Source organism: Lycorma delicatula, chromosome 3, assembly GCF_047948215.1.
Source record: "Lycorma delicatula isolate Av1 chromosome 3, ASM4794821v1, whole genome shotgun sequence".
Classification (NCBI taxonomy): domain Eukaryota; kingdom Metazoa; phylum Arthropoda; class Insecta; order Hemiptera; family Fulgoridae; genus Lycorma; species Lycorma delicatula.
The window spans coordinates 227229655-227251496 of record NC_134457.1 but is presented as its reverse complement, the minus strand read 5'-3'; the positions used below and the strand labels follow the sequence as shown (position 1 = coordinate 227251496).

General features: G+C 30.2%; 1 protein-coding gene across 1 annotated transcript in view; it reads right to left on the bottom strand.

Moving 5' to 3' along the window:
• Positions 1-346: 346 nt before the first annotated feature.
• Positions 347-21842, bottom strand: part of LOC142321324 (uncharacterized) — a 153540-nt gene continuing 132044 nt past the window's right edge. The window contains exons 3-5 of the mRNA XM_075359316.1: positions 12233-12288; positions 6221-6385; positions 347-3707 (exon numbers count right to left, since the gene is read on the bottom strand). Of these exons, the coding sequence (XP_075215431.1) occupies positions 600-3707; positions 6221-6385; positions 12233-12288 (3329 nt within the window). The 3' untranslated portion in view covers positions 347-599. The remainder of the gene's footprint in view (positions 3708-6220; positions 6386-12232; positions 12289-21842) is intronic.

Below are 21842 nucleotides of genomic sequence, written 5' to 3'. Positions count from 1 at the left end.
TGAAAAACTGTGTTAAAAAAGGAAAAGCTTTATATGTAAATACACACTTTGCTTATTAAACAAGAGTAGACTCAGAGGAATTACCAAACATAAATATAATACATAATTGTAAATAAATAAATAAATAAATGTATAGTGAATATTTTTAATATTATAAGCATTACAATAAATTAGGCAACACTAAAAAAATATATTTATTAACATTTATAAAAGAAAATTATAAATAAATTAAATACAACTGATAACTATGAAAACTTACTTTAAACTTGGTGGTTAAGTTTAAAAAGGGTAAGTTAATTATTTTTACGACTTGGACAACTGTTTTTGTTATAAATGAAGATATAAATAATCTTTTAATTTTTTGTTTTTACTTAGATTTGGAAATTCTCCTGTCTCTACTGATAGGTGATTCTTTGATAAACAAAATTTTTTATATAAACTAATTCAAAAATCTAGTTCTAGATTTTTATGAATGGTCAGCAACATTTTCTTTTTATGATTTAATTTTTTGTAATTTATATTTCATAATTACAGAATGTTTTTCTCAAAAACTGAATAATTTTTTCTTTTATAAAAATATAATTACTAGTGATAAGATATTACCGTGAATTATTACCCTTGTTATTAGACCATGACTGGAAAAATGCTTCTAAAGGTAATATCGGATCTTCAGTTGCTAATGTAATGTGTGGAACGGTTCTTCTACTTGAAGGTGAAACACCTTTTCTAAATCCATTACTTTGATACATATTACTTGGTGAAGAAGTTAAATCTGCTATTCTTTGTGCCGTTGAAATTTCTTCTCCAGTCGGTCCAATTAAAACAGGTTCTGTGTTAGTACTTGTCATTATTGTTGTTGTCAGAGCATTATCCATTTTCTTTGTCATTACTGTTGTAATTGGATCTATTTCATTTTCTATTGTTTTTACCGTTTGTTTATATTGTTTTGTTTCTTCAGCAACTTCTCTGTCATCTTCTTTATTGGTTCCTTCTACTCTAGTCCTTAATGGATATGGACGTCTTTTGGCTGAAAATACACCTTTTGTTCTTACTGTTCTTACAGTTGAAGGCGTAGTTTCATTTGCTTCTGTTGCTGGTGATTCGGTTGATGTTCTGTACCTACTGTAATATTTACCAGTACCTGGTTTATATCTGTTTGGATTAGGTTTAAAGGTATTTAGACGTTCAGTTGTAGTTGATGGACTATCAACTTGTAGCAGTGGTCTGCTTGTTGTAGTAGTTGATGTCTTATATGAATATCTTACTCTTGGTTTATACTTTCTGTAAACTTCAGTTGTTGTTTCATTTAAATTTCCTTCAGGAGCTGTTAACGATGGCTTGTGAACAGTATTTCCTCTAGTCCTAATAGAATATTTAACTTTTGGTATATCTTCATCAACGGCTTCTTCTTGTCTTGTACTTTGTGTTGTAGTAGAAGCTCTGTTCAAACGTTCTCTATAATCTTTAACGCTAAATCTTGGCCTTGTATTATTACCATACTTATTTCTCATTCTTGTTCTGTAACTTGATGATTGTGTCGATAGACTGGTTGATGTTTCTGGAGCAACAGTTGTTGTTGTTGTTGTTGTTGTTGTTGTCATAGTTGTTGTTGATGGTATAATGGTAACTGGTGTATTTGTGCTACTCCTAAATGGTGCTGGTGTAGGTGTACTTATTTCTGAAATTTCATCTTCAATACTGCTTTGTGTTTCATCTACAAGTTGTGTAGATATATAATTCTGTGTTACAATTGCATTATCTTGGTTTAACTCATCTCTTGTCTGAGTATAATCATTTACCGGTTCCGTATTTACATACTGATCTTGACCAATCGTGTATGTGTTGACTGGTACATGAGTATTTGGTACCGTATAATCTGGATGATCTGTTGCTGCTGGAGTTGAGAACTGATAATGGAATCCTCGAGTGCTATGAAATTGTTCAACTTGTGGTGTAGATGCTGTAGTAGAGGACTGAATGTAATTTGACTGTCCACGATTTCTAGTTCTGTAAGGCTTCTTTCTTCTTCTTTGTGGACGTGTTGTTGTGGAAGATGTTGTTGTCGGTAATTCTTCTGGTGTATCAGCTGCATTTGTCGGTATCAAACTTGAATCTATGTTACTATCAACTTCATGAACATGGTTAGTTTCTTCAGTACTTACAGTGTTCAATAATGATGGTTCTGTAGGACGTGTAGGACGTCGTCTACGATGTTTTAATGAATTACTTGGCCTTTTTGATGCAGTTGTACTAATATTATCTAAATACGATTCTTCAGTAGGCTTTAGATGAGGTGGAAATCTATGATTTTGAATTGGAGGTAGTGATGTTTGTATTTCATTAAATTGTTCTTCATTATGATCCGGTTCTTTTATGAATGGTTCAACATCTGCAGCTGGAGTCGGAAGGAATGGCGGTGATTCATTTCTTATTGCTTGATAAGAACTTACTTCAACATGAGGTCGATGGGTTCTAACTGGCATATCATGATAGGATATCTGTTTATGTGAATTTATAAACAAATTACTTGGTGTTGATGTTTGCAACTTTTCTTCTGGCATATCATGATAAGATATCTGTTTATGTGAATTTATAAACAAATTACTTGGTGTTGATGTTTGCAACTTTTCTTCTGGTATATCATGATAGGATATCTGTTTATGTGAATTTATAAACAAATTACTTGGTGTTGATGTTTGCAACTTTTCTTCTGGCATATCATGATAAGATATCTGTTTATGTGAATTTATAAACAAATTACTGGGTGTTGATGTTTGCAACTTTTCTTTTGCTATATCATCTTCAGAAGGAATATCAACAGTTTTCACTGTAAGAGGATATATTTCAGCCGCATATGGAGTTTCAGTAACAAAATAGTTTTGCTGTGGTCCTGGAAAGTGACTGCTCGGTGTAAAGTCACTTTGTGTAAACTGAAAATGTTGGCCAGGAGAATACTTAGGTTTTTGTTTCTTTTCATCTTTTAACTGAATACTTGAAGAAACAGTTGTTAAGAATGGTTCTCTTGCTCTTTGGCTGCTAAATTCTAGACTGGGACTTTGAAATGGTCTTCCTAAGTGAGATAGTTGATGAAAAACTTCTTTACCAGGAGGTTTATCTTCAGAAACTGGTTTTACAACCTCTGGTTGCCTGGAACTCAATGTAATATCCCCAAATGGATTTCTGTTGTAATATACATTTGCTGCTGGTCTGGGAACAGGAGTTGGTTGAGATCTGAGATTGAAATCTGTACTAAAAAACTGATAATTTGTTTCAAAGGGAGGTTGTGAAGACAATGTAGTTCTATAGCCTGGGCTTGAAGGGGCAAATCCGGAATGAAATATATTAGGTTCCTGGAAGCGCCCTGGATTAGTTTTTGGACTATCAAAAAAGTATGAATTTGGAGGCAGATCACTGGAACGAAGTGGAGGTATAATATTACGTGGTGGAGGTCGAAGTGAAGCCTCATAGTAGTAAGCGGCTGCATGCTTTTCATCTTGTGGATATACACTGTACACAAACCTATTCTTTCCACTGTCTTGGAGTGGAGGTGGAAGGAGCAAAGCTGTGTAGCTCGGTCGTGTTTCGGATAGTTGTTGCTCTCTAATAGGATGTTTCTTTTTAATATGAGCAGGCTCTCTTGCTTTTACAGTAGCATGTCCGAATCCGCTAAATGATCCAAGAATACTGGGAGGAGCTGGAGCAAACACCTGAAAACATATCATGCTGTAAATATTTTGAGATTAAAAATTAGGTCCGTGTAGAAAAGAATTGAGAAGTCCAGTGAATTAATTATAAATAATTTACCTAATAGTAAATCAAAGTTTAAACTAACACTTAATGTGTGCTAAAATAATGTAGTTAAATGCTTAACTTGTAAGTTTGGTGCTTTATTTAATATAGAATAATAATTGGAAGATTAGTTCAACAGGTTTTTATTAAATAGTGTATTTACATTAGATACAATCACTATCTGCAGGCAGTCAGAGGGAGCGCCTTTCAATGCTGAAATCACCAGATCTTAGTAGATGTTTCTTGTTGATCTCGGTAGATGATTTAGATGTTCCAGAATATCTAATATTCTTTTTTGTATAAAAGATTGTTTTAATTTATACATAAATTCTATATATATTGTTTTATATTTTTGGAACTTCTAAATTTTTATTTGAAAAAAATATATATATATTGTTTTAGATGTTTTGGAACTTCCATTGTATATAACAGTATAAAAAGAGAAATGACAATTAATTTATCCACATCAGTCTGAGAGTAATAGAAGAACTGCCATGCCAAAAATTACTCAGATCTGCAACTTAAATGTTGTTTGTTCGTTTATAAAAATCAGATGGATAGTTCATGAAATACATTTTCAATCTTATTTGCTAGTAGTCACTGGAGTGGATTTGTTTTTAAAAATTAGTTGTTTTAAGAAGTTACACAAATTACAACAAAGAATTTAAAGAAGTTATTGAAAAATTTACTTTTACTACACTTTAACATGTTAAAAATAACTAACGAGATTTTGTAGAAGTATTAATTTTTTTAATTATCAAATTTATTTAAAATAATGTTTTAAAAATACGTCATAAACTTTCCGTCTCTTTTGGAGCCATCTTCAATAAGTGTTTCTGTTGCTTTTTCATTTCAGCATTAGGTGTTGTTATTGTTGGAGGTTTTCTTGGGTTAGGAAGGAATGTATTTAGGATATGTTCAAAAGTATGTTATACTTGAATCAAATTATTCATTTTTATACCATTACTATGGATATATAAATTTCAAAATGTTCAGCTGTCTTAAGATATGGTCCTTTTAAGATATGTTCATTACCATTTAACCTGCCCACTAAATGAACATGACCCAAATATATTGATGTCACCATTTTATTATACATAGTTAACATCTGACTAAGTGAACAATTATTACCATATATAAATAATATTATATCATAAACCAAGTACTACTGCTGAATAACAACAAACAAGTGAATTTTGTTGACCTCATCATCACATAAGCTTACTATTAAAACAAACTTCCAAGATATACGGGAAGCTAGTAAATATGGATACACTCCTTTACAATATATCAAAGCAACCAATTTTTTAAAATCTTATATTTTCTATAAGCATGATCTACAGACTACTCAATACACCTACATCAATTAAAGATTACACAGAACTCAACGTTATAAAATACTTTGTTCATAAGTGGATATAACTGTACATTTACTGACACACTCCTACACAAAATAAATACAAAAAATAACCAAAACCAGAAATACATCACATTCTATATACATCAAAAAGACTCAGAGAAAACAGTTTATATATTAAAAAAACTGGATACAGTATATCCTTCAAAACATTGAACTAACCAACCATTGCATGGTTAGTTTATAATACCAAATAAACACAATACTCCTGGGATTTATAAAAAGATTCTGGGATTTATTCCAGCATCATAATGTACACATTGGGAAAATGGGGATGCAACTTTAAACAATACAATGGATACTTAAACGCTCTCCATAGTAATACCAAGACAGAATTTGCTTCATACATAATTACGTAATTTGCACTTCATACATGCAAATTACAAACCCACTAAAATTAATAACTTATATTCTATGTACACAAAAAGGAATCACACCCTATCTTTTTGTATTGTTATTACCTCAAATAAGATCTAGGCATGTATTTTAATAAGGAGTGAAATGGATTAAGTGATAGATAAAAAGTTCCTAAATAATTGCCAGGACATGAACTCAAGACCAGCTGATCTAGAGTTTAGTATCACTGCTCCAAAACGTTTGTTTAACACTTCACCAAACATGCTTAAACAACATAAAATGTACAAATTTACAATGACAATAACCAAATGAAGAGATGTAATTCAAGTATTACGCACTTTGCAATTGTATACTAAATATATATTTCCTCTTAATACTAGAAAAACAAGAGATAACATTATTTGATGTCAAGTTCAAAAACGTTTGTACCAGTCTGTGAAAATAGCTGAAAAAGCTATCTGAAACTACAGAATGGATTTTAAAAATGATTCTGTTTGTCAATAAAAATTAATTCTTTGGATTATTTTATTGCAAATCAACTTAATTAAGTTATTACACAATTAATAACTAACCAAAAGTATTGCATAAATTATTACCGTTAAATTAATAAGTAGTTAAGTATTTAATGAATATTTAAAGATCTTTTTTTCTTAATACCTCAACTTTATTTGATGGAGATGGTTCTAATTGTAATCTTTTCTTTGTAGCATGAGAGTCAGATCTAGAGCTGTATGTTGGTGGTGGTAAAGGAGGTCTGACTCGAGGAATTGGTATCACAACCCTTGAGACAATTGGTCTCTCTCTTAATGGATGCCAATCTTCCTGAAATATAGTTGAAAACAAGCATATCTTTAAGAAGTGATGTAAAATTGACTGCATTTTTTTAAATTTATAAATTATATTTTATGAAAAATCATAGCGTTTATGTTATGATTGTAAACATACATTTTCATGAAAAAAATTTAATATTCTTAAATACACAAAAAACTATTTGTATTGTTTTACTCATCTTCAGCACTAGGCTCGATCTTCAATCTCTTTTTTTATGATCTTGGATGTGCAATTTAACAAATATTTTATGTAGTAAAATGAATTCAATAAAATGGCTGACACAAAAAATGTGTGAAACAAATGTTTGAGCACCATGTGGACTAATGAATATTAAATCAGTGAATCGCAGAATAAATCTCTAAACAATACAGTAATATAAACTTTGCTTAAATAACAAAAGCAAAAGCTTTTTTTGGTTTATAAATGAAGCATCACCTTCATTTTAGTTCTATGCAACTGGTTAAAGCAACCGACAGCCTGATGACCGTTGCCGTTTTGCAAGACAGAGCAATCTAAAAAAATTTGACCAGTACTTGACCCATTCCATGAAATAAGGACAATATTTACACACCGATGATAATATTACATATAGAGATGAATCGGTGATGCTGTAAAAAGGCAGAATAGTATTTTATTTTGTTTATACATAAAAGGGACGCGACATAAACAAGACACAAAACTATACATAACAACTGAACCAACAGGATTAGATTTACATAACCTGCTTAGTGTATTTTCTTATCTAGACACTGGTGGGCAAGATTACGTTAATAAAGTAGTCCTTAAATTAATTAAAGTCTCATTAATTAATTAAATTAAAGGTTTATTCTCTTTTTACGGATAACTTCTATAACAACATGAACCTTGTTCAACAACTTTTGAAAAGAAGGTTTATGTCAGTTAGAACTAATCACAAAGGAAATCTTTTTCCTATCATCAAATCTAAAATAAATAAAAACCATATGTCCAGCTTTTTACAAAGGATGGTGTAGGCTATCTGTTTTCAAATAGCGTGATTACGTGATCAGCACAGAACTAGTTCTTTAAAACGATTTTTTTAGGACTAATTAGTAGCACCTTCTTCAGAGTTGTTAATGATACCTGTATTAAAAAGAAGCAATTTTTAATAAACAAAGTTACCAGTAATACTATTGAAGAAGGTATTGCTAGTTAACTGCTAAAGGATTTTTGGTAAAACAAATTCGATTAATTTGAAAAAAATTCATTAATATTTTTAATCATTTTAAACACCGTAAAAATTTTGAAAATAAAGTAGATTTGTGAATTATTATAATAAACATAAATAAAAAATATTATTTTGATATCCTGATTGTTATTTTAGAAAGCCTACAAAATATATAGAATATAATGAGCTGATGAAATCAGAGGAGATGAAACATAAAAAATAACAAAAGGAAAGTTGAAATGAAGTTAAGTAATATCATGTAATTTTTTCACTGTATATGGTTATTTTTATAACTTTAACTGCATTATTTCAATTTAGTAGGATAATATTAAATATCCAAAGTTTTTTCTTAAGCAGTCTTATCATTTATCATGAAATTTGGCTTAATACCCAATTTTTGGTTATTTAAAATTTTAAAAGTAATTACTGTGTTACTATTACATTCATCAGTAACATAAAATATTCCATTCATATATTTATTTTTTTCAATATTACATGTCCTGAGCTTGGATTTACAATTAAAAAAAATCCCACATATTGTATGTATTGTATATAAAAACTGTTAGGTAACACATTAAAGAAATCACAGACTGCCTAGATTTTAAAATGTAGTTTTAATAATATTAAATTTGTTGAATATGCCTACCTCAATATGTCAATGATTTCTTCTGTTAATAAATATCTGTATTCAAAACTGTGAGATTGATATACATAATGAACACAATAATCAACAACAAAAATGTAGGAAATATACAATAACTGCTTAGTCTTTGTTAATAATTGCTTATCAATTCTTTCCCAGATAATTCAACAAGTTTATATTTTTAAAATACTGGCTTTTTTTATTTATTCAGAAACTGATAAATAATAGAATCATCATTAACTTTTGCAACTTTTCATATGAATAATGATAAACAAACACCGACATAAACTTTAATATCTATGTAGGACATTGAGTTAATCAGTGCATCCTAAATGTTAGGTAATAACCTAGTCTAATATGATAGTTTCACATAAATATAGTCTGTTGTAACCTTATGTATTATAAAAAATGAACAGAACTAAAATAAATAATATATAGCAGAGCAGTGTGAAGGAAAACATATCACTGTTAATTATATGGCTGTCTTGTCACAGTGATTATTGTTTTTTACTGTTTGTTTAAGAATGTCTTATTGCAAAACGTAATTTATTATTGTTTTTATTATCATTATTATTAGTATTATAAGTAATTACTTTTAATGGGAAAATATCAACAATTAATTAAAATATTAATTATTAATTTCTGGGTAACGAGCATTATACTGATGGTCATTAAATTTTAATGTACTAAAATAATATAATTTAAAACTACAGTTAAATATCTTTTTCAACACAAATACATTAATAATTTTTATCAGTTCTCTATAAATAAACATATAATTGAAGTTGTAGTAGTGTAATCTTGTTTTAATTAAACTTTTCAGTAAAAAAATGGGTTAAAAAATAATGTGAGATTATTTGGATGTTCTCTACATCCCTATTTTAAATTTCCTTAATGACTTATTATTTATATTAGCTGATTAATATTTTGAATTCTACCATAATAAATAAAGGTAACTTATTTGAAACGTAAGATTTTTAAACATACTAATATTTCTGTGAACATAGCATTCCTTGCTCAATTTGCTTGATTTTACTAATTAATTTTTATAACAAAACTGAACTAATTAGATGAAAATTAAAATAATGCACAAATCTAAACTATTAATTTTTTAAAATTTAGCCAAGCCAAAAATATGTTACTATGTAAGAAATATCAAAAGCACCATTTTTAAAGGCAATGGATATCATTGACTCATAGCTATTAAGAATACAATCTCATTTTTTCTTTTCTGTTTTTACTTATATTTTTCAAATTTTTGTAATTTAAATATGTAACAAGTAAAGATAAATGTAAGTTTATCAAATATTGATGTAAAATTTAGCATTTGAACAGTATATTGAGAAGGACACAATGCCATGAAGTAGGAGAATAGTCTCAGAGACAATTTTTAGGTTTAAAGAGGGAGTAAATCATGAAAAAGTGAGGTATGTAACACATAGCCATTGAGATATAAATTGAAATTGGAAACATGCTTGGCATCAGGAATAGATCGCAGTAGAAATGATGGAGAAGCCACCTCCTTCATTGGCTTGCCAATGAAAACATGCACTTTTTACCTTTCCTTTCCATTATTTAGCAAAATAAGAGCTTCCTTTACAAAATAAAAAATCATTATGAATACTTGAGTTGCAGCACAATAGAAAAAAATTTCACTGCAAAATTTCATAAAATCCAAAAAACACATTTGACTGCACCTGTCATAAAAACATAAACAGATGTAATGCCTAATGATAGAACTAAAACAGGACCTCACTTTGTGTAGTCAACATCTGAAAAAATGAAACAAGACTTCTTTAGTAAATTTATATCAATTATGTCATGCCCACTCATGACTTTTAACTAAAATACCCTTTTTAAGAGAGAAAAGAAGGATTATTCGCATAACAATTTTCGGACCTTATAATGGAGACAGGAAGGATGCATTCTAAATTTTCATGAGAAAGTAACAAACCAGGTCATACTTATTCGTGAAAATCCTTGTAAAAGAAGAGGAAGCAATCTTGAATATAGTTTGAATTAATTTTCATACTTTTTATAGTTATCTATCAGAATATTTGATCTAGTAATTTCAAATACTTCATTTATTACAAAATTTAAGGTATGAATGTAGGATTTAAAAAAGTTTTAAGAAACATATGCATGAAAAATATCCACATTCCACTTGTTTACAATTGCAACTAAATTACGTGAAAATATCAGTAACTTTAAGATTAACATTAAAGACTCCCTTCTGATTTGCTCAGTATAACAGTTATTGTAGTCAACTTTCATCTAAATATTGTTTCAAAATTTTTTCTGCATCACCAAAACAAATTTCAGATGATATAAAATTGAAAAAATAGGAAAAGAATATGATGCATCCTTGGAAATCTGTCCACTATTTTGTAACTCATAGAAGTATTACAAGATTGTCATCTGTAAAGAAAGAATGACATTTTATGAGATTATGCTATTTTCTCTATCAGTAATGAGATTGATAAATATATAGATAACTGAACATTCAATAAATATTTACAAATATACCCACATGTGTAAGTATGTGGGATTATTTACTTCTAAAAGTAAGAGCCAACAAGTAAAGAAATAAAAGGAAAAAAACCAGAAAAAAGATGTGCATCAAAACAAGCTTATAAAACCTATCCCTTGAAAGTGAAGGTTTAATACAGATATTCATAGTATATACACTAAACTTTATCAGTGATAATATCACCTCTTAAAAGTTTACATTACATTAAAAAGTAACTTCAGAATATATATATATATATATATATATATACATACATACAGAATGTTTCATCTTAATTATTCCAGGGGATTTTCTCATGAACTACGTATAATACAAAAAAAAATTACCTAAACAAAAGTTAGTCAGATTGAAGAGGACCTTGCTGACCTTGGATTTGACCTTAAAATTTACCTTATTTCAAGGTTAACATGATTTTTTTAAATGTAATGACACCACCAATGAAAAGAGCAGAAGATTTTACATTGGAATATGTGTTCACACATATGATCTTAGAACTTTTTTGAAGTTCATACAGCTAACCATCAGAGATAATATTATAAGACTGCTAAATTCTTTTCATAGATATTTACAGTTGCTGGTTTCTAAGTTGTGAGAAGAGGATTGCTATCTGGTACATCGCATTTAACACTATCTCTGATAACCTGTATAACACTATCTCTGATGGTTAGCTGTATGACCGTCAAAATACTTTCAAGGTCATATGTGTGACCACATATCCAATGTAAAATTTTCTGTTCATTTTATTGGTGGGGGTCAAAAATAGATCATTCCATTTGAAAAAATCGTGTTAACCTTTAAATAAGGTCAAGATCAAATTCAAATCAAATCCAAGGTCACCATGAAGTGTCCCCCTCCAATCTAAGTAAGATTGTAAGATTGCCTATTGTTTTATTGTAACTTCATTATTATCTAATGTTAGAATTATATTAAGATAATAATTACAAAATCGTATATTTTGCAATTATTTTTATAACTCACCTCAGAATTAGTTAAGATAATTTTTTTGTATTGTGTGTAGTTTATAAGAAAATCGCCTGGAACGATTAAAATGAAACACCCTTATATATATATATATATCTATGAGATGGTAGGTAGATTTATTTATTGTTTTTTTTTATTCATTATTTCTATTACCAGTTATGATTATTACCAGTTTTTTTTATTAATGAACAAACTAATTAAACATGAAATATAAATTTTATTTTAAGTAACATATAATTATTAAGATTGGATTACTTATACAGGTTTCCAGGTCTATTAATTTTTTTAATAATCACTTTACCAACAAATTCAGCTAAGATTCATTGCTAATTCAAAAAATAAAAAATAAATAGCATTATTTTAACACAAGTATTGATGATTTAAAAATTTGTTAATTTGCCTATTGTTTTATTGTAACTTCATTATTATCTAATGTTAGAATTATATTAAGATAATAATTACAAAATCGTATATTTTGCAATTATTTTTATAACTCACCTCAGAATATTCTCTCTCTGATCTACTGTGATCTGATACTGAAAATCCACAGAAACCTGAAACAATAAAGACAGTTATGAAAAATATTTACAACCGTATATTTAATAATAAAAAATTACAAATTACAGTATAATGAACACAAAAGATTAACCAGCACAAAACATGCTCCAACATTTCTGATTATCTTTTAAATATAAATCAGATATGAGAATATAAACTTATTTTAGAAAATTCTTTACACACACACACACACACACACACACACACACATATATATATATATATATATATATATATATATATATATATATATATATATATATATATATATATATATATATATATATATATATATACACACACACACAAGTTAAAAAAAAAGAAGAAAAATATGTATTGGTCATCAAACATGCACTCCAAAGAACAATTAGAAATCACGTCATAGTTGTGGTCACGTCACTGTAGTGGGTAACTATGCCATGTTAACTATTGCTCATACATTAACAAAAATGCATAAAACTAATATACAAAATGAAAAAAAAACAATTTAAATACAACACACTTTTTAACTACATTCTAATTTTAGGTAGATATCTGCCTAACTAAAAAAAAACTACCTGTAATGATAAATTACAGATAAACATTTGTAATTTATCATGATAAATATTTTTCACTCTCTGCTTTTCTGTTTTTTTTTTATCTCTAGTGAGTACTAATGCAAAGATCTCTGTTTCTTCAGAATAAATTTTCTAGGAAAAATTAATTAAAAATTTTAAACAGAAAGGTGGATGTTTGCTTGTTAATTCACTCATGGAAATAAAATTAACTGTTCTGCAGTAATTACAGTCTGCTGGTAATTTTCTTCTCTTTGTTTTATTTATTAACAACTTGGATTTTGATATCATATTTAAATGTAAATATTAATTTTTTAATAATTTACATCGAAGTCATCATTTTCAAATTTTACTTGATCAATAATTATATATACTTTCATTGTTTCAATCAATTTCTAAAATTGAAGTGTTTTTTATGGTTGAAAATATGTTTTTAATTTAGATTTTGATTTATTGTAATTTATGTTGTTGTAAATGATAATACATCATCATGGGCCAAACCTTTTTTGGCCCGGTTACAGCGCTACCCTCTTATATTTTTACGATAATAATTTTATTATTAACACAGAACTTTCAAATGTAAGCCATGGAAAGTAAACCATTCTCCATAAATGCTTAGTTTTTTCATGTTTTAATTAATCTACTTCTTTATTTACATCAAGAAGATTTGTAATGGCAAATTGTGAGATACTTCCTTTCTTAAATCTGGTGTAGCAAACCTACTCATTCCTCCATGGTCTAAGTAACTATATATAAAATTATATACTAGTCCTAATAAAAATAATTATTCATTTACTGGCTGGGTAATGTGACAATATTTTCTTTTATTTTTATCTACTAGGTAAATGTTTCATTTTATGAAGTTGGAACCAAAAAAAATCCTATCACTGGGTTTTTATTCCAATAATCCACTAGTGAGGACAATAGTCCTGGAGTTGTGGTAGGTTAATTTAAAAAAAAAATATTAAAAAACTAGAAACACTTACTACTTCCTAATGCTTTCCAGTTTTAATAATTATACATGAAATGTATGAGAAGCAGGTTAACTACTACTAAAAGGTAATAGAAGATCAAGTGTGTTAATTGCAGGATCTTGTTTGTTCAGTCATAATTCCCAAAACATACGTGAATGAGTGTGCGTATGCAGACATACAAGTAGAAAATAAAATATTAAAAAGCAGTGTTACTGGAACTAAGATTTTGGTTGCAATTTTATAGTGTTTGTTTAGTGTGTATATATATTGCATTAATAAAATGAATATCATATTTAAACGATTACAATTATGTTTTTATTAGTGAGGCCATAACAATAAACAGGTTACGGCAGAGTAGGTTATCATAAACTACCTTCATGTAGGATATCCTATCACCTTCATTTATGATGTATTTACATCAAACGTTTCCTTCCATACTTGTTTTTCGACTGTCTATATGCCTATAAATTTTAATAAATTATTCATAATATTAATATTAATAATTCACTTTTTTTATGAAGTTTTCACTTTAATATTCAAAAAATATATTTACTATAATAACCGTTTACAAAATATTAGTAAATTATTCTCAGTCCCTCCATCGACTTTTCTTTACTTCAAAGACGCAACTTCATTAGGATGCTAAAATTTATCTGGTTCAAATGATTATTACAAGATTTATTCATTTTTTTAATCGGTTACTGAAAAATAGTTATTTTCCGTTTTCTTCATTTTAATAACATTTCAATTTTTTTTAAATTACAAATTTTAAATTTAATTTTGAATATTCTTCTGAAGTGGAAATTTTTATTTCCTGTTCTATAATTACCGATTTTATTAATAAATTTCTATTTTAAATCGTATTACAATGTATAACCGGTAAACAAAAAAAAAAACATAACGAAACACTAGAAACATAGGCCTGTTTATTTCAGATCTAAATAAATAAAAAAAAAAAAATGAAATCAAAAAATTAGGCAAATAATCAATATATTAATCAGTTCTTTTTTTTGTAATTTCGACTTCTTGAAGTCAGCGTCGAATTATACACTAGGCCTGTTAGATACAACTAGGTATAAATTGATAACCCTATAATAATGTATTAGACTGACACTAGAATGGACAGATTGAATCATCCTATGTTATTTCGTAGAAATTACTCTCCAAAATAAAATAAAATCTGTTCCCATTGTAACTATTTTGCCGATAACTTAAGCGGGAGATTTTTTAACCAAGATTTATATATTATCTGCATACATGAATCGAACATATATATGTTTTCTTCTGATCATTATCTGGTATTTATATATTATAGTAAAATATAGCCTGATATCATTCGAATATCAAAGTATTTTCTCGCGAAAATTCAAGAAAAAATATATTGTATATTCTATATACAATAGATAGAATATTGTATATTCTATATTGAATATTGTATATTCTACAATATTTTTAGGATAAAAATATTGTAGGCTACATATTTCCATATTCTATAGAATCTTAGCGTACACGTGGTTTACCTTACTTCTTTGAATTCCTTTACCTTTGATTATCCAAGCGTAGGTTTCTCGCCTTTACGAATCATGTGAAAAAAACAAAAAAAAACGCTTTTTTTCACAGGCAGAGTTATATTCCCGGCCTAATTCTCCATATTTATTTTTTTATTAAAAACTAAACAAATAAAATAAACTTTAAAAAAATACAACTTATTTTTCATAAAGCACAGCATTAAGAGCTAAAAAAATAGAATTTTTTTCAATTCTTAATAATTTTAGACATTTTGGAGTAGGCACTAAATGAAAGCTTAATAGGTGAATTTTTTTTACGTTCGCGCATACTTAAGAAAGTAAATTTAAAGAAAGGTTTTAAAAGTATTGTTTTTATATTTTTATCTTTAACCTTACGTTCTGATTTGCGCTCGAATATCTCAAAAGAGGAAATGAATATTTTTATGGTTTTTTTTTTTAAATAGCCTAATTATTAAACCAAGCCCGTTGCAATTTTGGTACTAGGTAATGGTACTCTTTCTACGTTATGTTTTTTTTTAAAGAAGCGCTCATTAATCGGAGGAGCAAAGCAAATAATTTAGCGATTGTTTGATTAAGGTCAAGTATTGCCATTCTTGATTTAAGGAATAACCAACATATAATTATATAAAAAGTATCAATGATTGCAGCCTGGTATATAAATCATAGTTATCTCAATTTGCTTTAGCAAATCGATTATCGATTGATTAAGATTAAGAAAAAAATTCTGATGTGGATAACACATGACTTCCTCCCACGCCTATTAAATTACATTTACACCTTTTTTTTTTTTTACAGTCAGAGGTTAATAATTATTAATAAATTAATATATTTAAATTTAAAAAAAGTAAAAAAATAAGGTACAGTCTGATTCGAACTGATGTACCTTCTGCTAAGATCCAAATATTTCATTAATTCAAATTTGGCTATAACTCTGGAACCGATGAAATTAAGTACCACTTATGATACATCGCTGAAAAGCTCTCGATGAGAGCTTATTACTGCAGTTAAGAAAAAGTCAAAGAACCAAAGTTTTTGAATTTTGGGCTTTTTTGGACACTTTTGGTTCAGTCAATTGCAATTAAAAGGGGACGTGCACAACTAGATGTTACAGCAGTCCTAAATCCAAAACTTCAACATCCTTCGGCTAATCGTTTATGAGTTGTGCGAGATACATACGTACAGACGTCACGCCGAAACTAGTCAAAATGGATTCAGGGATGGTCAAAATGGATATTTCCTTTGAAATCTGGGAACCGAAATTTTTCGCGATCACATTACTTCGTGCAAGGAAGTAAAAAAACAAAATAATTGTTTGTGGGAACATTTTTACGAGCATATCACTTTAGCAAACCCCTATTGTTAGCGTCCATATCCATCATTTTGTTGTTACCAAATGCTTTTATTCAGTTTTCTTTCTGCGGGTTAAAAAAGTGATAATAATTTGACGTTTGTTTCAACAAAATTTCTAGCAAATGTTATTTAGCCCACTTCAACAGCAAAAGGTTTAGAGTATCCGACTAAATAAGTATAATTTAACTTCAATCAAAGGAAAGATCAAATAAACCTGTGAGATTCATTAAAAATGGATTATACAAAAAAAAAAAAATATCAAAAAACTTTCATTTTATATACACTTACGCCATATTGGAAAAAGTAATGATTATAAAAAATGACCTAGAAAGTATTTTATTTTTTGCATTATGTTTTAATATTTTCTTTTTAATTTTGTTTTATTATTTTTTATCCGTAAACAAAACAACGTTGTTCTTATCTGTATCTAATTTATTTAAGAACTTGATTTTAAATAATTATACCTTTCAGCGTAACTAAAATAGAATTAATAGTAACTGTATATTAAAATTAAAAGAATCTTAATGTTACGTACAAGAAAAGTATATAAATCGAATTTAAAAAAGCAAGTTCTCGCTTCGCTCCGTATTTTTATTTATTTATTTATTCTTTTTTTATATACTTTTTTATATTGTAGAGAAACTTTAGACTTCAAAACCGTATTTCAGGTTTTGGTAATTTTCATTCGACGGTCTTGTCGTAAGTTTTCCTAGACAATTTAAGCGAACGATTTTTTTTTTTTGTTCTCCAATTTAAAATATATAAGTAATAATATCGTACAGTCTCTTGGTAACATGTTAGTTAACGAAGAAGCTATAGAGAAGTAGCTCCTTCATTAACTGACGAGTTAGATAAAGAAGAACAAGTGGAAAGTCCAGTGACTTACTTCTTTGAAGATACGAAATATTTTCCTTGGTAAATGGACAAATTAGATTCGGTTGAGAAATATATTTATGTTAACATTAACATTAATATATTAATGTTGATGTTAAGATACTAGCGTTTCTGTGGGCTCGCTTCGCTCGCCCTCGAAATGCTAGTTTTGTTGGGGATCGGCAGCTATTCCGGTGTTGCAGGAATTAGCGGGGTGGTATCATCATGCATCCCGCCGATGACTGTCTCCGTTTAGTTCGTGGTAATTCACGTCTACAGCTAGAAGACCGAGTGCAGGCGGCCTTGTCAACCGCAGAGGGCTGGATGGACATTCAAAATTTAAAGATTTCTGTGCCCAAGACGAAGTTTATGCTTCTCAAGGGTGCAGACAAATTATCGTACAGTCGGAACCCCCATATTAAATATAAAGGTTGTGTAATCAGCCGAGTTAGAGTTCATAAGTATCTAGGTGTTTTGTTTGATGAAAAGTTGCTGTTTAGCAACCACATTAGGCAGGTAGCGGCGGACGCCGTCTCGGTGATGCACAAACTTAGGAGGATTGCTCGGAAAGACTATGGGTTGTCGGGCCGTCAAATGTTCAAGGTGTACCGAGGTGTCATCGAAAGCATGATCTCTTACGCGGCGCCCGTTTGGGCGCATAGGTTGGATATGAATAGAGCGCTCATTCAAAATTTAAGGAGTGCCCAGCGCATAGCCTTAATTGTATGCATTGGTGTTTTTAAAACAACCTCCTACGAGGCTACTACCGTATTTGGGAAACGCTCTGCCAATCGATTTAGTGGTGAAAGTTCGGGCAGCCATGTGGAGATTGGGAAGAGGCCGGGAGGCCGAGGTATTTGGAATGCGGTTTCGAGCCGGCCAGTACCGGAGCGAAACGGTGATCAATACACCAGATATAAATTTCGTTCACTTGTCCACCTCCCGTCTGAACAGACCGCAGAGCCTCGCGATGGAAGCATGGCAGCTGGAACGGGACACCACGAATGAAGGAAGATCCCTGTACAAATTTATACGGGATCTGGGGGGATGGTATGCCTCGAGCTTGTTTTTAAGGGCAACGGGTGCCCGGGTGCTCACCAACCATGTTAATTTAAACCAATATCTGTTTTGGTTCCGCGTAGCAGCTGATGAGCTGTGCGTCTGCGGGGAGGTCCAGCCAAATAAACACCTGATGTTTGACTGCCCTGCTCGGGAGGACCAGAGACCGGGCCACCCTGAAACTTAGAGGTCAAGGAGAAAATTGACCACAAGCGACGAGTCAATGTGGCGGGAGCCGCATTGTCGGACCGTGTGGGAGGTCCTAGATGCGGTTGCTTTGTTCAACCGGCATCCGTAGTTTGCTTAAGGGAAAGACTGTTACCGCATAGTCGTGGGAAGCTAACCCTGAATATGGCTGACCATCAGCCAATTATTATGGTTCCAAGCGGTATAAAATGGTGGACAGGTACTTGCTGGCATTCAGCGACCTAGACGTGGAAGCGAATTGCTGTGTAGACGAAATAAAGTTTATTGTGGATGTCATATGTTTTTAGTAGTTAACGGGTTGCATCTATCCATTTTAGCAAATATATGACAAGTGAGCGGTTGGAACACGTAAGCCGATGGTGTATAGCACCACGCTTAGTCCGCTCACGCTGTTAGGTAAGCTCTAAGAACTATGTTAGGATACTGGTCGCTAAACTGTTCGAGGCTCAGTTACTGTTTGGAACGGAACGCAAGGATGTCGGAGGGTGCAATACCCTCCTACTTTTCGCAGTATACGGACTTACGTCCTTTGCTGCTGGGTGATTCTAATGGATTGGCGGTTATTAATAGTGGCTGACGTTTATTCCTTTTGTGAAGTTTGGATTGCGTTCCGATCCAATGGAGGGTTTGTCGGTAGGGGCCCGACGGAACGATGTGCTAATAAGCTTATCTTCCGTGACGCGCTCCATTTCAGCCAAGAGTCGGCTGAAATCCTTCATTTAAGGGGGCGTCCTCTCATAAGGAAAGGACGTCGGAGGCGATTTTTGGACCTACACGTAATCATTGACTTAATTCAATTCAATTTAACTTGCTTTGAATTAAGGAAATATGGTTGGATGGATTGCTCTGAGGCGTTGCGCCCCAGAGCTATCTCAGTCAGTAGGAGTATGGATTAGGATTTACTAGTCTGAGCGCGATATACCTCTATTAAGGATTAGATGTCTGCCCGCCGTAAGGGCAGGCAGGAGAGATATACATAACGCAGGTTGTTTTCGATCGCCCGTGCGCCGGGGTGGTGACAATTTTGAATAAGACGTCCCCCTATTATATGTAAACTTTGACTTGATGCAGATGCTGGTCTAGCCCTAGAAAATATAATGGTCCGCGGAGGGTTTGGGGGGGTCTGGTGGTTGCTGTTTGCGGCACAGACATTCGGTTTTATGCTTTAGGGTGACCGAATGGGGTAGTAGCGGGAGAAATGCCAAGCAACCCAACCAATCATGTATCCCGCAGGACGAGCGAAGAAAGCCCTTTCCGGCTAGCCTTTACCCCAGCTGCGTTCGTTATACTAACGGTTGTGAGAATAGTACCGATAAATAACGATTACAGTACACAGACATTACAAATATATGAAAAAGAAACTAAAACGTAAGACAGAATAGCAGTAACTAAGCTACAGAAACCTTTGACGACGAAACCTTTACAACTTCATCCGCAGGATTCGATCTACGGTTCGAAACCTTCTCTGGGGTAACGTAAATGTATCCTGAAAATTTGAAAGCAATCGATCGATTCGTTCTTGCGTGATGCTGTTGCAAACGAACAAACATAATCCGCTACAAAATTTCGCATTGGTATATTAGATAATAACGATCGATGTTGATTTTATAAATTAAAAATTGAAATTAAACGAAGAAATCTTTTCTCTTGTTCCGTAGTTGTCTTCGAATTGCAGAGAATTGCCCGAAAGGTAGTTGACGGGAAAGTATTGTTTAAAAAAAATGATATCCTGTACACGTTTCAAAAAACTTTCTTTTTTTTACGTACTCATCATTTTTTAGCTGGAATAAAAGTAGTTTATACTTTGCTTTTCCCGCAAAAATTCAAGAAAATGATCGGTAAATTTATGGTAAAAGTAATACGTACCCTGACCTGTTCAAAGTGTTTAGTAAACTGTATTTTTAGGTCCATACATACATATTTTAAACAAAAAAAAACTAATCAAAAAATTTTAAATAAACCCTACTTTCAAAATAATTTTAATAAACATACCGATTAAAAAAAAAAGCTGCAATAAAAGTTAATTTTATTTTGTATATAAAAAAGCGTGCAATTTTATTATCGAGTATTTTTACCTCGTTGTTTGAAAGAACTAAATACGTGCAAATAATATTAAAGTATTACGATTTAATTTAAATTTTTAATTCCTAGTTGATATTCTGAGAAAACCAGTTAAAAAAAATGTTAAATGAAATTAAAGGTAAAACTATTATTAGATCCCCACATTTTTACGATTTACTTTTGCAGTATTAACAATATTTATTTAAACATTAATCATTATTTTCATAAAATATGCCTAAACTTAATACTGTAAGCATGCAACGCTCTATTACGTACGGATGGCTTATTAATTTAATAATCTGTAAACATAACGCGTACAAATATCTATTATTTAGCACTTATAAATGAACACTGTTTGTATAGTAAAACGTAAATAATAATTGGGTTAATCAGTATTTTATTATTTCATTTGTGTGTGATAAGAAAGTGTGAAAGCAAAAACTTAGCCGGGTTAAACTTAACAGTAGTGAAAGTATAAAATCGGTTATCTGATTAGAGGAACATTATTAGCGCTTATTTTATACCTTATAAGTTATTTTGTTAATTCATAAAACTTTCATCTTATATATATATTTATATGCTCATAAATGTATATAATTGTTATATTTCAACATATTATTAAATAACAATGTTAATTGAAAAATACAATAACTATTTTAAATTTATAATTTTTTTTTTTACATTCTTGTCTGTTATAATGCATAACAGAGAGAAAACGTTGCCAAGGATACAAGAATTAATAATTTCCCTGGCTTTTATATTTTTTTATCTCCTACGTTCAAAAATATTTTAACTCTAGGTTAAAACAATTTACATATGCATTTTTTCACGTGTATTATCCTCTTTGAGTCTCTTTACAGCTCGAGAACGGTTTAAAGTAAAATTATGAAATTTGCGAGATGTGTTTTTTTTCTATTAGAGGCTTTGAAATTTAATTTTTTTT